Here is a 17,047-nt window from a genome sequence, read left to right as displayed (position 1 = left end):
TTTCTCTATTTTTCTGTAGGAAATAGAAAACCCAGATCCCTGCTGCTCACATACCATCATGGAGCAGGCAGAGAATGTTGACTCACCCAGAGAGTGGTAATCTATGGAAGTAAATCACTGTGGTGTGTCATAGCCAGTGGGGTCCCCCAAGGCTCCGTCCTTAGGCCTATACTCTTTAACATCTTTATTAACAATTTAGACATTGGTGTCAGAAGCAGACTGGCCAAGTTCGCTGATGACACCAAATTTTGGGGTAAAGTGTCCACACCTAAGGATAGGCTGGTGATCCAGGCCAACATCAACAGGTTCAAAAAATGGGTGGATGAAAACCTGATGACATTTAAAACCAAAAAATGCAAGGTACTCCACCTTGGGGGTGGGGGGGGGGAACCCACAGCACACTTACAGGCTCGGCCTGTTCATCAGAGTGCCTGAAATAGACTCCCTCCAGAGGTGGAGCAAGAACCTACCGTGGACTCTTTTAAGAAGCATTTGGACATCTATCTTGCTGGGATCCTTTGACCCTAGCTGACTTCCTGCCCCAGGGGCAGGGGGCTGGACTCAATGATCCTCTGAGATCTATGAAATATATGAAATTTCCATGGGCATCCATACTTCAGAAGGATCTTCTATAACATTTCTCAGCTGACAGTCAAAAGCTTTTGTGAGGTAAAAGAAGGCCATGTAGAGAGGCTTATGTTGTTCCCACCATTTCTCCTGCAGCTGGCAAGCTTTGAAGATCGTGTCAGTTGTGCCTCTTGATGGGGTGGGCAAAATATGGCCCATGGGCCAGATCTGGCCCAAGGCGGGTGTTTATCTGACCTGTAATGGGGCCATGGCATTTCCTGCTGCTTCCTGGGCACACAGCAGGGCTAGGGTGACTCTGCAGCTTGACTGCCCTTCTAGGTAGCCCAGGTAGTGGCAGCTCCTTCTGTCTGCTGCTACTGCTGGCCCCAGCCCCTCAGTACCAGTGGGCATTCATGCTGCACAGCCCTGACCCTATGTGCCCCACATCTGCTCCAGGCTCACTCACCCAGACTCAGCACTGGCACAGAAGCTGCTGCTCAGCATGGCGGAGGGGAAACAGCCCCTCCTTCTCACCACTGCCAGCACTTCCTGATGTACCTTCTCAGAGCCCGCGCCATGCTGGGCTGCACTGCATCTGCTTTACATTGCTACCACTGCCCTAACAGGTGACCTGGGGGTGGGGCACCTGTCAATGGGCGGAGCTACCCTTGCAGTCCTTGACAACTCACCAAAACTCGTTAATCAGGCTTCCAGCTGAAATAAGTGCCCGCCCCTGCCCTAAAAGCACACTAAGATTCCAGGAAGAGCTCTTCAGCAAGTAGAAGGGGACAGTTCAGGAGTGTTCTCACAATGATCTTTCCTGTGCTGGGCAGCAAGGCTGTCCTTCTGTAGTTCCCACAGTTGGACTTGTCTTATTCCTTGAAGATTGTCACAATCATGATGTCCCAAAAGTCATCTGGGATTTCCTCATAATTTCAAATCCTTAAGATGAGGCAATGAAGCTGTGATGTGAACTCATCTTCTGTTTGAAGATTTCAGCGAGGAGATGTTGGCTGTCCTTAGCCTTGTCTTCTCACCATTTGCTTTTCATTTACAGGTCCTCCTTTAGACCTCTGCAGTGGCTTGTTGGAGAATCAATTTCTTTTGCTTGCAGTTGGTGTTATTTTGCCAAGTACAAAAGCCTTGCGCTTCTGATTAACCAACTCTTGGATCTCATGGTCATTCTCATCAAATCAGTCTTGATGTTTCCTGGTAGAGAATGCAAGTGTCTCTTCACAGGCACTGATGAGAGTGGCCTTGAGGACAGCCCACATGTTGCTGACATTCTCCTGTTACTGTTGATTGGAATTCACCAGTTTTTCAATGAGGCACTGGTGGCAGAGGTCTTGCTTGCTTGGATCCTTGAGTCTTTCAATGTTGATCTTCCATCAGCATTGCTTCTGCTGCAGCTGTCATTTGGGAACCAGTTTGAGTGATATAACCAAGTGGATAAGTTGGGGATCGGTCCACCAATCATCAGCTCCTAGCATAGCTTGAGTGATGCAGGCATCTTTGTGATCCTGGGCACAGACAATGACATAGTCAATCAGGTGCCAGTGCTTAGATTGTGGGTGTGGCTATGATGTCTTGTGCCTGTTTTACTGACTGAACAGGGTGTTGGTGATGGTAAATCCATGTTCTATGCATTTGGTCAAGAGGAGGATGCCATAGTAGTTAATCTTTCCTACTCCTTCATTGCTGATAGTTCTGTTTCAGAGGTTAGAGTTCCTTCCAACCCCGGCATTGAAATCAATGAGAATAATAAGTTTGTCTTCCTCCAGAATATCAAAAAGTACTTGACTGGTGACATCAAGAGTCAGGCCATATGCACAGATAACAGTGCCATATTGGCTCCTTGCCAGTTTAAGACAGAGCCATAAGGCTCTCATTAATTATTGAATTGGTTATGAGTTCATTCTTAATGGCAAAACCAACTCTGTGAAGTCAGTGTTTTTCTTCCTGATTACCCTTCCAGAAGAATGTATAGCCACCTCCATGTTCTTTCATCTGACTATCTCCTGCTCACTGGGTCTTGCTCAATGCAGCTACATTGATATTGTACAACCTGAGTTCCTGGGCCACAATTGCAGTGAGGCACTCTGGTTGTTCATTGTTAGAGTTGTTCATAAGAGTCCTAAAGTTCCAGGTCCCAAAAAGGGTGGTGTGTCTTCATTGGTATTTTTGACTGCAATAAATGTTATCCCACTGGACACGGTTATCTAGTCAGGAAGAAATACAGAATACTACATTAGACAGGCTATGTTTAGGCAACGTTTTCTAGCCCCCTCCACACGTGGAGTGAGCAGAGCAGATCCTGAAGAGGGCTACTCAGTTACAGTTACAGCTGCCAAATTGTACTCCTGTCTCTTCCAAGTGCTAGACAACCTTCTTGTAACTGTTGCCTTTATGCCAGTTCATGACTAGGAGCATCCAGACTTCACAATCCTGCTCCCATCATTATTAGCTGGTCGTCAAAGGGCTTGAGGACTATGCTGGAAAAAGCTGTTTTCACGGAAGATGCCTGTTCATGATGTCTTTTATCATGGAGAAGCTGCTGAATGACAGCTTCCACATGGCTTTAGACAGAAAGGGACCTTGATCCAGGAACAAGGAGACCAAGAGAAAATTTGAGAAAATTATCCAGAAGCACATCTGTGAGGGGCCAGCAAGGGAGTTTATGCTTAGGGGCAATCAACACGGGTTCATTAGAGGCAGGTCCTGTCAGACCAACCTGGTGGCCTTCTATAACCAGGTCACAAAAGCCTTGAACACAGGTGTTGTGGTAGATGTAACCTTCCTGGACTTTAGGAAAGACTTCGACACTGTCTTTCATCCCATCCTCATTAAAAAATTAGGCACCTGTGGTGTCGACACCTACACAGTCAGATGGGTCACAAATTGGCTGGAGAGCCACACCCGGAGAGTGGTAGTGGATGGGTCATTTTCAGCCTGGAGAGATGTGGGCAGTGGGGTTCCCCAGGGCTCGGTCCTCGAGCCCACACTGTTCAACATCTTCATCGGCAGTTTGAACAAGGGGATGAAAAGCACCTTGTTCAAGTTCACAGATGACACTCCCTGCTCATCAGCACAGAGGCAGAGAAGGATCTTGGTATCACTATTGTTTCCAAGATGAACATCAGCTGCCAATGTGGAGATGCAGTCAGGACGGCTAACCGCACCTTGTTGATGCAGTTAGATATATGTGCATAGATGCATCACAAGCAGGTCCAAGGAGGTGATCCTCCCCCTCTATGCGACATTGGTCGGGCCACAGTTGGATGTTATTACTGCATCCAGTTCTGGGCACTGCACTTCAGGAGGGATGTGGACAGCATCAAGATGGTCCAGAAGAGGGCCACTTGCATGATTAGGGGGCAGCAGGGCAGGCCCTATGAGAAGAGGCTACAGGACCTGAACCTGTTGAGCCTCCACAAAAGAAGGCTGAGAAGGAATCTGGTGGCTGCCTATAAACTTGCCAAGGGGGACCAGCAGGCAATGGGAGAGTCCCTGTTACCCCGAGCACTACCAGGGGTAACAAGGAACAACGGCCATAAGTTGACTGAGAGTAGATTCAGGCTAGATATCAGGAGGCACTGCTTCACTGTCAGGGTGGCTAGGAGCTGGAACCAACTTCCAAGCGAAGTGGTGCTGGCTCCTACCCTGGGGGTCTTTAAGAGGAGGCTAGACAGACCCCAGCGTCCTTCCTGCCCATGGCAGGGGGTTGGATTAGATGATCTGCTTAGGTCCCTTCCGACCCTACCAACTATGAAACTATAAGAAAACTGGGGGTCTCTGCTGCAGCCTTCATCTGCCTTCACAGCTGTTGAGCTTCTAACTTCTTCTGCCTGCTCCACTGTTGAGGACTTGTAGACCCATGGCTGGGGCCTGGGCAGGCTTATTATAGTGGTGACCTGTACTCACCATGTCACAGCACCATAAAAGGATATATGTGGCTTTTCAGGATGGAAACCATTATCACGTGCTGTCCTCACCATGTTTTGGTGGTGCTGCTTCTGCTTGGTCCACAACTGCTTATTCATCAGAGTAAGCCCTTTTTTTATTTCAGCTAACTTTCCTTGAAGGTCATTCCGCTATCTACCACCTGTGGATGTGTTGGGTAGCAGTAGAGCCCTGCCCCACAAGAGTGAACTATATGGTAAATCACAAACCTTTTGGCTTAGGACTAATATCATGCAGAGTTTATATTTTCTAAGTAGGTACTAAAGTGCTACTTAAAACTAGTGTTTATGGGGTACCTGTGTTAAAACTTGTGGCAGTTTCAAAAAAGGTGAAATCTATCAATCTGGGTCCTTGGTGACAATGTTTATTTGATCTTTTCGGTACACATCATTAAAAGGTAGGTTATTAATGACACATTACATTACATAAGCCAAAGCTATAGCATGCTCATCTTGTGCTCAGTGTTATTAATAAAGAACAAGTTAGCATGCCACATTTATGTAATATTTGTTTATCTTGGTGTTCTAGCCATTCTGCTCACCTGCAGTTTTGAGGAAGAACATACAGAACAGTTTGCTGACCGTACAACTTTAGCCATTCAAGGCATTGCATTCATCTGTGATGCATTCAGCAATAAGACTTTTCAGTAAAACTTAGTTGTTTTTGTTTAGTCACCATGAACCAGGCTTTACATACCCAGCTGTTATTTCTATCCTCGGAATACATGAAAATACATTCTTTAAAATTATATTAATTTTAGTACGGTAACTACATTTTTAATTTAGATTCATAGATTCATAGATGTAGTGTTGGAAAGGACCTGAGTAGACCATCAAGTCTGACCCCCTGCCCTGAGCAGGAGTGAATACTGGGCTCATATGATCCCAGCTAGGTAATTATCAAGCCTCCCCTCTTAAAGATCCCCAAAGTAGGAGCCAGCACCACTTCCCTTGGAAATTGGTTCCAGGTCCTAGCCTCCCTGACTGTGAAGTAGTGCCTTTTAATGTCTAGTCTAAACTTACTCTCTAACAACTTATGGCCGTTATTCCTTGTTACTCCAGGAAGCACTCACGGGAACAAAGTCTCTCCCAATCCCTGCTGGTCCCCCCTAGTAAGTTTATAGATGGCCACCAGGTCCGCCCTCAGCCTTCTCTTGTGAAGGCTGAACAAGTTAAGGTCCCATAATCTGTCCTCGTAGGGTCTGCTCTGCTGCCCCCGGATCATGTGAGTGGCCCTCCTTTGGACCCTCTCAATGCTGTCCACATCCCTCCTGAAGTGCAGCGCACAGAACTGGATGCAGTACTCCAACTGCGGCCTGATCAGTGTCGCACAGAGGGGGAGGATCGCCTCCTTGGCTCTGCTTGTGATGCATCTGTGGATGCTCAACAAAGTACAGTTAGGCCTACTGATCATGTCCTTGCATTGTCGGCCCATGTTCATCTTGGAGTCAATAATGACTCCAAGATCTCTTTCTGCCATCGTGCTTTCTAGAAGAGACTTACCCAGCCTGTAGGTATGCTGCTGGTTCCTACTGCCTACGTGCAGCGCCCTGCACTTGTCAGTATTGAATCACATCCTATTTTCATTTGCCCACCCCTGTAACATGTCCAGGTCCCTCTATAATCTGTCCTTCCCTTCTAGCATGCCCACCTCACCCCAAATCTTGGTGTCATCTGTGAATTTAAATGGTGCTTTTCACCCCGTCGTCCAAGTCACTAATAAAGAAATTGAACAGTGCAAGCCCAAGGACCAACCCCTGGGGGACTCCACTGCCCACTTCCCTCCAGGTCCCTGACCCGTCCACCACCACTGTCTGAGTACAACCTCTCAGCCAATTTGCAGTCCATCTGGCTGTGTAGGCATCAATGCCACAGTCACCTAGCTTTTTAATGACAATGGGGTGGGAGACAATGTGAAAGGCCTTTGTGAAATCCAGAAAGACTATATCCACCGTGACACCTGTGTCCAATGATTTTGTGACCTCATTGTAGAAGGCAATCGAGTTGGTCTGACAGGATATCCCCCTGATGAAACCATGCTGGTTGCCATTGAGCATCATACCTGCTGCAGGCCCATAACAAATGTGCTCCTTGATAATCTTCTGAAAGAGCTTCCCCAGAATTGAAGTAAGACTAACAGACCTATAGTTGCCTGGGTCCTCCCTCTTCCCTTTTTTAAAGATGGGGACCACATTGGCCTTCTTCCAGTCGTCCAGCACCTGGCTGGAGTACCACAAGTGCTTGTAAAGCCGTGCCAGGGGCCCTGCGATAACCCCTGCCAATTCCCTCAACACCCTGGGGTGGAGAGCATCTGGACCTTCTGATTTGAACTCATCTAGCCCCACCACAAGTTCCCTAACTTGGTCCTCCCTGACCCGAGGCCTGGCAGAGTTTCTTTTGAGTCTGTCCTAAATCTTGGTAGGGGAGTTCCGGTCCCTGCACAAGAAAATGGAGGCAAAGAAATTGTTAAAGAGGTCTGCTTTCTCTTCTGGTGCAAGCACCAGATTGCCAACGATATGCTGCAGGGGCCCCACATTACCCGGTGCTTTCTATATACTCCCTATGTATTTAAAAAAGGATTTGTTGTTATCCTTGATCCTTGATGCTAGATCTGCCTTAGCTTTCCTAACAACCCCCCTACAGACATAAGCGGTGGAGGTATACTACTCTTTGGTGATGGCCCCTCCCTTCCACTGGGTGTACACCTCCTTGTTTGGCAATCAGGCATTCCTGAATGCCTTTGGTGAGGCAGGGGGGCTTTTGGGCACTCTTGCCCCACTTTTTCCTTGTTGGGATTGTCACCCCTTGGGCTGTAAGTATCATCTCCTCAAGGAACAACCACTCATCTTGGGCACCCAGTTCCCTTACTCTCCAGGATCCCAGTGCCTCTCCCACTAATCTCCTCAGCTCATTGAAGTTGGCCCTCTTGAAGTCAAGGGCTACTGCCTTGCTGCAGGCCCTTGGCACCCTGCACTGGATGGTGAATTCCAGCAAGCGATGATCACTGTCACCCAGCTGGTCAATGACCTGGAGTCCTCTCATGAGGTCATCACCTGCGGCCAGGACCAGGGCCAGCAGGGCATTCCCCCTGGTGGGACTGTGCACCTCCTGGTTTAAGTGAAGGTCCTGTATTTCAGCAAGGAACCTTTGTGAGCAGTCAGACCTGGCTGATTGCTCCTCCCAGCAGATGTCCGGGTAATTTAGATCACCCATGACAACTACATCCCTTGCCTTAAGTGCCTCTGCAAGCTGACCCGAGAATTTGCAGTCCAGCTCTTCCCCTTGGTTGGGAGGTCTATAGTAGACCCCCACCATTAAGTCCCTTTCCCCATGACCCCCCAATAAATTGATTTATTTTCATTTGACCCTGTATGGACAAATATATGGACTTCAGAGGTGACAAGACAAAGTATTTATGAGATCATAAAGTGATATCCTGGATGCATCTTTTTAAAAAATGTGTGTTTGTATGTGTCTGTCTGTGTTTGTTATATAAATTATTTCAAACTGAAGCCTAATTCTGTAGTATTGTGCTGCTAAATCTGATTCTGGAATAAAAATGAAATAGTATAAAAACTTTTACTTTAAATTCTTACTTGACATTCTGAACGTTCATGCTATTTACTGTAGGAAATCAGTTGGAGGAAATTTTAGTGATGTAACTGAAACCAAGGTACCTGAAGGATTTATCAGTAATGCTCAGAAATGAATGTTATATGCATATCCTTGTTTTTAAAATAAAGCTATTCTATTTTCTTCACAACCACTTGGGTGACCTAAACTTCCCAGACATTTGCTGGGAGGAGCAGACAGTCAGATCTGACTGCTCGCATAGGTTCCTGGTTGTATTACAGGACCTTCACCTTATCCAGGAAGTGCACAGCCCCATTAGGGGTAACGCCTTGCTGGACCTGGTCCTGGCCACAGGGGATGACCAGGTGAGGGGACTGCAGGTCCTTGACCATCTGGGCAATAGCGATCATCACCTGCTGGATTTCACCATCCAACGCAGAGCATCAAGGGCTCACACCAAGGCTAAAGCCCTTGACTTCAGAAGGGCCAACTTCAATGAGCTTAGAAGACTAGTGGGAGAGGCACTGAGGGCCCAGAAGGTAGAGGAGATGGGACTTCTTGAGGGATGGTCATACCTTAAGGGGGCGAATCTTCAAGCCCAAAGGATAACAGTCCCTGAGAGAAGCAAGGGAGGTAAGAGTGCTCAGAAACCCCCTCAGCTCAGCAAGGGCATTCAGAAATGCCTGAGGACTAAAAGGGGGGTGTACAACCAGTGGAAGGGAGGAGCTATCACCAAGGAGAAGTACACTGCCTCTCACCCCATCCTCATCAATAAATTAAGCGACTGTGGCATTGATGCCTTCACAGTTGGATGGGTAAAAAATTGGCTGATGGGGCACACCCAGAGAGTAGTAGTGGACAGGTCGTACTCAACCTGGCAAGATGTGAGCAGTGGGGTACTCCAGGGCTTAGTTCTCAGGCCCGCACTGTTTAACATCTTCATCACCGACCTGGACAAGGGGGTGGAAAGCACGCTGTCCAAGTTTGCTGATGACGCTAAGATATGGGGCAAGATGGACATACTTGAAGGGAAAGAGAGGCTGTAACTAGATTTAGACAGACTACAAAAGTGGGCAGAGGAGAATAGGATGGGGTTCAATGTAGACAAATGCAGGGTGCTTCACCTTGGGAGAAAGAATCCACAGCATACATACAGGCTGGGGAGTTCCCTCTTGAAAGCACAGAGGTGCAACGGGATCTTGGAGTCATTATTGACTCTGAGGTCAACATGAGCCACCAATGCCAAACCGCAGTCAGCAAGACCAGCCATACCTTGTCATGCATCCAAAGATGCATCTCAAGCCGGTCCAGAGAGGTGATACTCCCCCTCTATGTGACTTTAGTCAGGCTGCAGTTGGAGTACTGCATCCAGTACTGGGAGCTGAACTTCAAAAGGGATGTGGCCAGCCTTGAGAGGGTTCAGAGGAGGGTCACCTGCTTGGTGAGAGGGCAGCAGGATAGGCCCAATGAGGAGAGACTGAGGGACCTGAACCTGTTGAGCCTCAGCAAGAAGAGGCTGAGGTGGGACATGGTGGCTGCCCACAAACTCAGCAGGGGAGATAAACAGCAAATAGGTAGAGCCCTTTTCTCCCCAGCACCACCTGGGTGACGAGGAACAATGGTAATAAGCTGATGGAGAATAGGTTTAGGTTAGAGATCAGAAGGCAATATTTTACAGTTAGGGTGGCCAAAATCTAGAACCAGCTTCCCAGGGAAGTGGTCCTCGCCACTACCTTGGGCAAATTCAAGAGGAGGTTGGATGATCACCTGTCTGGAGTCTCGTAACCAGCATTCATTCCTGCCTGTGGCAGAGGGTCAGGCTAGATGCTCTGTTCAGGTCCCTCCTCACCCTAGCTACTATGAAACTACTATGAAACTTGGTTAAATGAGCTCAGAAATATTTCACTGGATTAGAGTCTTCATAATGTTCCAATGCTTTAAAACCATTTGGGTGACTTAAATTATGTGGTTCTACTCTCCAAAAAACAAATGCTTCACCAAATCTACAATAGCTTCAGGGTCCAAACTTAGTCAGTACAAGAGTACTTAATCAGAAAATGAACATGCTGGCTTCCTCTGAGGAGCCAGAATTTTTTTTTCCCCCATAGATTTTGTGGGCATTCCCCAGATTTTGCAGAATCCACAAAATCCGCTGAATTGTGAATTTCGTAGGTCCCTAATTATGAAAGTGACTCTGGTTAAGCGTATGAAAATAAAGCTTTCAATTTTCATCTATGGTGGTTTTAAAGTAGACTTAATTCTATGAGTAAATTGCATATCACCTAAAAATGAAAATCACCTAAAAATTACTTTGTATGCTTTATCCTCCACAGAATGACATCACTCCATTACATGTTGCATCCAAGAGAGGAAATGCTAATATGGTCAAACTCCTGCTTGATCGAGGCGCTAAAATTGATGCCAAAACAAGGGTAAGATTAAATATGAATGATATTATTTACAGCTAATTCCTTTGGCATGTGGTTCTTTTGCTTACAGAACAGACTTCATTCACCTAGGAAGTTTCATAGAATGATTTTCACAATGTTTTTTCATGAAACCATTGTGACAGTTGTGCCTCCCTGGGACTGTCTATTTGTGGCCCCGCAACACCGATCAAGGGCCAACCGCCCGCCTTCTCACCTGCCATGCCTGTTGTTATTTGTTTGATTGAAAGATCTTAATCAAACGGGAGGCTGCCTATTTTCTGTCTCAGCGCCTTAGGCATTATCTGTGGCTCCTTTCCTCCCCTTATACCGCAGCCCAAGCCTCGCAGATGTATCTGGTGTTGTTCAGGTCTGTCCTACTCCCTGCAGTGCGCGGACATTCTCTGGCTTATCCCTCAGCCTGCACCCTCACCGGCACCCTCTAACTTGTCTCAGAGCCCGCACCCCTACCGGTGCTCTCCAGCCTGTCCCGCACTGCCCATTTAGGGACTTCTCGCCCGTGCCAACACCAGGCTCCTCGCTGCCCCCCTTCAGTCAGGGCTCCTCGCTGCCCCCCCTTTGGCTCTGGGGCTCCTCACTGCCCCCTAACTCCGGGGATCCTCACTGCTCCCTAACTCCTTTTGCTTTGGGGCTTCTCACTGCCCCCAAACTCTGGGGCTGGGGCCCACGCACCCCAAACAATGCTGTGCCCTCTCCAGCGCCAGGAACCTCCATGCTACTGTGGCCTCCTCCAACCCCTTATAGCCTCACCCGGTCCTCCAGTGAAACAATAAACACAAAACGCAAAGCCCCCCGGGCTACAACATAAAAACTAGACCGTTCTGGTCAAAAATACAAATCTCTCCCTACCAGAGAGAGAGAGCGCATCAACCCCCAGCAGGAACCAGGGGATGTTCCGACCGTCAGAGTTCTCCCTTTTGTTCTGGCTGAGTTCCTCCTCCCTCGGCCGCCATAGGGGAACTGCCCTCCTGGCCTTCTGCCTGGGCTTAAGAAGGGCTAAGCTCCACCCCTTCCTGTCTCTAGGTTTCCCTGGTTGCTAGGGCAACCAGCACCTGCACAGTCCTGGTGAGTGGCAGCTGTGCTTCCCCCTTCCCGCCATTAGGGGTCTCTCCCGAGCCATTTCCACTCTCAGCCGCAGGGCACCTGAGAGCTCTGCGACAACCATATTTGAAACACATTGCATAATAAAGCTCAAACCTAACTTTTACTACAGGAAAGCAATACTATGTTATGTACAATATTTTATTAGGGGCTGCTTCAAACTGGGGCAGTTTCCTAGGCACTAGTGAAAACTAAAAGTCTAGAACTTGATTTAATTATTAAGATCTCTTCTATTTTGAACTCTGGAGAGGGAATGGTTCTCACTCCCCTGTAACTGCAGTGGGTTGGTTCCTCAATGTGCTTGAAGGACTTGCAGTTCCTTCCTTTTGCCTGAAAAAATGTTTGGTGGAGGTTTTCTTCCACTGTCATAAGAATCTTTTTTTCTCTCGCCCTGGATCAAATGCATGGGTAAAATATGTTGGACTAACCCACCTGACATGTGGAGTCTCCCACTTAACTGTAGAATCATACAGCCCAGATACAAGTGGTGATGGAAGCATCTTATAGAGATGAGAGTGATTTAAATCCCTGTCCTATTCAGTGCTTAGCTACTTCATTGGGAGTAGCCCTGTCCTCCATCAAGGAGGATGCCTCTAGAGAACATCAACATATTTGGTTATATGCTGCTTGAACTGTGATGAAATATGATTTGTTAAACAGGTAAAAACTCATTAAAGTAGGATTTTTGATACTTTATTTCACTAGCAACAAAAATAATTTAAGAAAACAAGACGGATACTGCTAGAATCTCTGCCCCAGTTCTGTAAATGGTTCCTGCCTGTGCACATGAAGATTTTGAGTAAATGGGAAGTGTTGCAATAGCTTTACTTGTCACACATTTTCTTGGTGAAACATTAATTTTTCATCATCCATTACCATATACTATTTTTTCTATAATTACTCAATAAAAATTGTAAACAGTAAAGATATTTGGCTAAAGAATGCCTTTTATGTAGTTTAGGTAGTTTTTCTTGTGTTCAAAAGTCTGAAATCTGATGCTAAATGTGTTTAGGCACATTCATGTTTTGATTGATTGTTCATATTCTGTCATATATTTAAACTCAGAATCACCTCTTCAGAAACAGGATCAATTAAGCATTTCTTCTTCTGTCAGTCTTACACAAGTAGTTTTTTTTTTCCTTCTCAACATACCTTTATCAAAAGGCTCCTGATTTCTGTGTAAAATGTTTCCATTTCTTTAAATGAATGAATATAAGTGAAGTAATATTTCTTCAATCATTGTAGCGTGTTTTGGCCAGTTTCCTTTTCACTGTATACTGCCAGAATCCTAGTTTGTTGCAAAGGTCTGGCACCTCTGTTTTATCTAATCTCTTTGCCAAGATCACATGAATTTTTTGCCATCCTTTGCTTATATGTAATGCCCAGCAAATTGGTTAACTGTATACATCTGTTACATTGATGGTGAGGTACCACACTGCAGCTTTTATGGGTGTGCAAAGCAGGCCCTACTCGATTCGGATTTGGATTCAGCCTGAATCAGGAACAGTGATTCGATTCATTGATTCAGATCACTGTCCCTGGTTTGATTCAGCCGAATCCGAATCTGAAGATTCGACGCTGATTTGGAGAATCAGTGATTCGGACACAGGCACAGCTTTAAAAGTTTTTTCTACATACCTTGAGGTTGCAGGCATGGCTCATGAACACTGTGATGTAGGGGTGCATGGAGTGTCCCACAGGAGTGTGTGTGTGTGTGGGGGGCCCTCCATGTGCTCAGTGGCGAATCTGGAAGTGGACCAGAAGTACTTCCGGTCCATTTCCGGGTCTGCCAGGGAGCGTGCTGGCCCCCCCCCCCAACTTTCCCCTGGCTTGGCAATCAGTCGTAGGGGGACCCTGGGTGCCTCCCCCAGACCCAAGAGGCACCAGTTGCCAACTTTTTATGCTTAGGCCAGAGTGCTCCCAAGAACCATTCCCAGAAAGCACAGCCTGCTCTCTCTCTCCTAATTTCATCAAAAGCATGGGTTATCTATGGCCAAATACTATCACTGCATCACTGCACTTTTAAACTTAATTTGGCAAGGTGCCCTTCATATATTCATTACTTTTCCTCACTTATAACAGCAGTATTTTTTTTAAATCTGTGATTGCTCTGAAACAGGAAGTTGTGGCGGGGGGTTGTGGGGGTTCTCCATCTGTTATCTATAGTTTTTGTCACTACTTTCTGTGTTTTATACTACCAACTTATTGTAAATTCCTTTCTGCATGTCTGCCAGTCCATCTCACTTACATATTTGTATGGGTCCCCATCACTCAAATGTTTTAGTATCTCTCACTCTTTAATATATGTATTGATGATAAAGCACAGGATGATTTTATCTTGTTTACATATGTACTGTTACTTCTTGCCCCATATTATCTGGCTGTGACAACCAGTGGGACCTTTAATTTTGACAGGACATTAAGTTTGAAATTCTAATCATACCATGTATTTCCATGCTCAAAAATAATTACTGTATCTTTGCGGGACTGTGACCAGTAGTTCATGGTTAGTTTCAGTTTCAAGTTGCAGCCGTAGAAGAAATCATGAAACTTTGTAGTCACACGCATCTCTTTCTTGACATTGACATTCATTTTGTTTTTGTCACTATCACATCTCTAGCATATGTATTCTATCAGTCACTCATTCCCATGATGTTGTAGCACTGCTGCTGTCAGCTTTTGAAATACATAGGGAAATACTTGATCTATTTCATGGGGTCAGACTATTGAAGAACTGGTTTTGATGTCAGTACCTTAATCAGATCTTCATACTCTTTTGGGCTGTGCCATCCAGCCCATTCTGTATCATAATGAAATCATTTTTCATGTGAACTGTTTGAACTACACAACTGAGTATGCATTTATCAACATAGGTCAACATTCTTGTAGCATCTGAACTCTCTTTTTTTAACCTTCTAGTCCCTACAGGTGCTATATCACCTAAATCCTAACATCATTACATGCAATCCTCCCTATTATTGTTTTCTTGCATAAGTACAGACTTGCTATAACTTATGCTTGGCCGTGTTCAGTTTACGGTTATTAATGCTCTTTGCACACTAGTCCTTACAGTGTCCAGGACTTGCTATAATCATCCATGCTGTGAAAGTAATGCTGTCCCCAAATGAAGATAAAATTTTTGCTTTTTCTAAAATGCTGAGCACACTCTGAAAGGCACTTTCAAGAAGCAGTACCTGTCTATTGATACACTGAGCATACAAATCATATATTCTTCCTGTGTTCAGGGAGATTCTGCTAGTCTATTTCTTGCTAAGGAATTTGACTTCTGAAATGTTGGCCAATATTATTATTTGTGGATAAGGGGGAATATTTTCTCATGATGATTATGTTTGATGTTGATGCACAGCTGTATGTTACAGTTCCTGATGAGTTCAGGGTTCTGTGTTCTGTGAATGACACTACTTTCTGTCATGTTTGACAGACATGTTTCCTCTAGTCTCTTTCTAAGACTTGGGGAACATGGTGCATTACATATGCAACAGGCTGTTCTTTGTTCCCCTGTAACTGTATTGTGTTCGATACTGGGATATAACCTTTTCCTATGAATTATACCTTCATCTGATGCAATTAGCGTGTTTGAAATTTGGTTCAGATTTCATATTTCAGTTGTTTTACAGACTCTATGGTATGCACCCTCTTGACTATACCCACATCCTCAAGCATGTAAGCCCTAATCTGATTGCTTTCCTGGTATAATAATTCTTTCTTGTTTTATTATTTTTCTTTTGTAGATCATTGACAGTTTACATTCATCCAGAACTGAAATATGTTCATTAGTGTAGGACCTATAGTTCACCTTTGGTTGTTTTTTTTTTTCATTATTATAGTTTCTTTAAACTATCACTTCTTACAGCCACTTGTGCTCCAGTGTTTACTTTCTATGTTGCTTGTAGGCCACTTGCGATTAATTTTCTTAGCCATACTTTTGAGTGGAATGTCTTTCTTTACTATGTCCATAAATGACTTGCCCTCTTCCTTTTAGGAATCCTAATATACTAGTTCTAATCCATGATTTTTCTGTTTTCTTTGCATAATTTGTGAAGTGACTGGACTTATTACAGTTTGTCAAATACTGGATGTTGTTGACTATGATGATTACAGTAATTTCTTCTGTGCTTCCTTTAAGCACCCTTGTTTACTGTTCTCTCTTCTCCTACGTATGAGTCCATTCTTGTTCATAGACTTTCACATATCTTTTTAAATGTTGAACCAAATAACATTGGCTTTAATAGAAGCATCTTAATATTTTAGGTTCATAAGACAAAATTGGCTGTGATTTTCTTTACTGGTTCACTTTTTCTGGGTCCTTATCTGGGAACAATGTATTCTGAAGGTAATGCTTTTTTGTTTGTTTTGTTTCATTTTTTTAAAGAAACATGGAGATTCTCAAGGATTTTTATCCAAACTAACTTGTACCTTTCTGTTGTACAAATGGAGTGCTTCTGCAGCAGTTCTTTCTTGTTGTTTTTGCTTATCTTCTATTGTATTAGCCTTTTTGACTTCACATGTAGTTCCGGTGGCTGTTAAAATCTCTCCAGGTTTCCATAACTTTAAGACTATTGAGGTTTTATCTATTTCAGATATATAGGCTGTTTAGCAGCCATTTTAATTTGACTTTTTTTCTTGTTTCCATTCTAGTATCACTTTCATTAAACATTTGGAAGCTGTTTGTTCTTTTCCATGATTTGCCAAAACTCCTATGCCTTCCCATTATAGTACTATGTTGTACTTGACTTATAACTAAGTCATATTTTAGCATAATATAGTTTTCTGGAATGAAAAGCAGATGTGATAGAAATAGGCAAAAGGAAAAGGTATGGAGTTTTTAGCTTCTGACCCTGAAGGAGCTGACAGATAAGATAAAGAATGAGAGGTAGATGAAGTTTGGGAACATTTGGACTTAACTACTGCAGTTTCCCTATTCCCTAGCAAGTCTCCACTATATTGATAGAATAAATAGTCATGATTTGCTTCAATTTTCTGTTTATGCCCGGCCACTTGTCTCTCATTGTTGCACTGTCCTGGTACCACCAGGACGCCATTTTCTGACAGTCAGGTGATGGAATCGTACAATTGCCAAGAAATAAAAAAAAATTATACTTAAATATTTGACAAAAATGAGAGAGGCTGGAGGAAGAAACAAAATAGAGGGAAATTTAGGAAAACATAAAAGGCAGAGAGGAAGAGAGAGATGAGAGGAATGTATTTTTCAGAAAAGATATAATATGAACTACCAGGCCCAGCAACAGCCAGCGAGCCCAGACCAATGGTCAAAAGGGAGAAACAGGTAAGTGATGGGGGACAGGGCATTGCTGAGACTAGGGGGTCAGTGGGCACAACCGTTGGAGGCCTCAAATGCCTCTACACGAATGCTCAAAG

The 17,047-nt window shown here is 44.8% G+C and overlaps 1 protein-coding gene across 4 annotated transcripts in view; it reads left to right on the top strand.

The window, feature by feature from the left end:
- Nucleotides 1-17,047, top strand: part of ANK3 (ankyrin 3) — a 380,097-nt gene that overhangs the window by 158,692 nt on the left and 204,358 nt on the right. For all 4 annotated transcript variants that reach the window (XM_019538622.1, XM_019538625.1, XM_019538623.1 and 1 more), the window contains exon 8: nt 10,433-10,531. In XM_019538622.1, coding sequence (XP_019394167.1) covers nt 10,433-10,531 — 99 coding nt within the window. The remainder of the gene's footprint in view (nt 1-10,432; nt 10,532-17,047) is intronic.

The sequence above is a fragment of the Crocodylus porosus genome, unplaced genomic scaffold, assembly GCF_001723895.1.
Source record: "Crocodylus porosus isolate Cpor-Errol unplaced genomic scaffold, CroPor_comp1, whole genome shotgun sequence".
NCBI classification, from domain to species: Eukaryota; Metazoa; Chordata; order Crocodylia; family Crocodylidae; genus Crocodylus; species Crocodylus porosus.
This window is presented reverse-complemented; position numbering and strand designations above follow the sequence as displayed.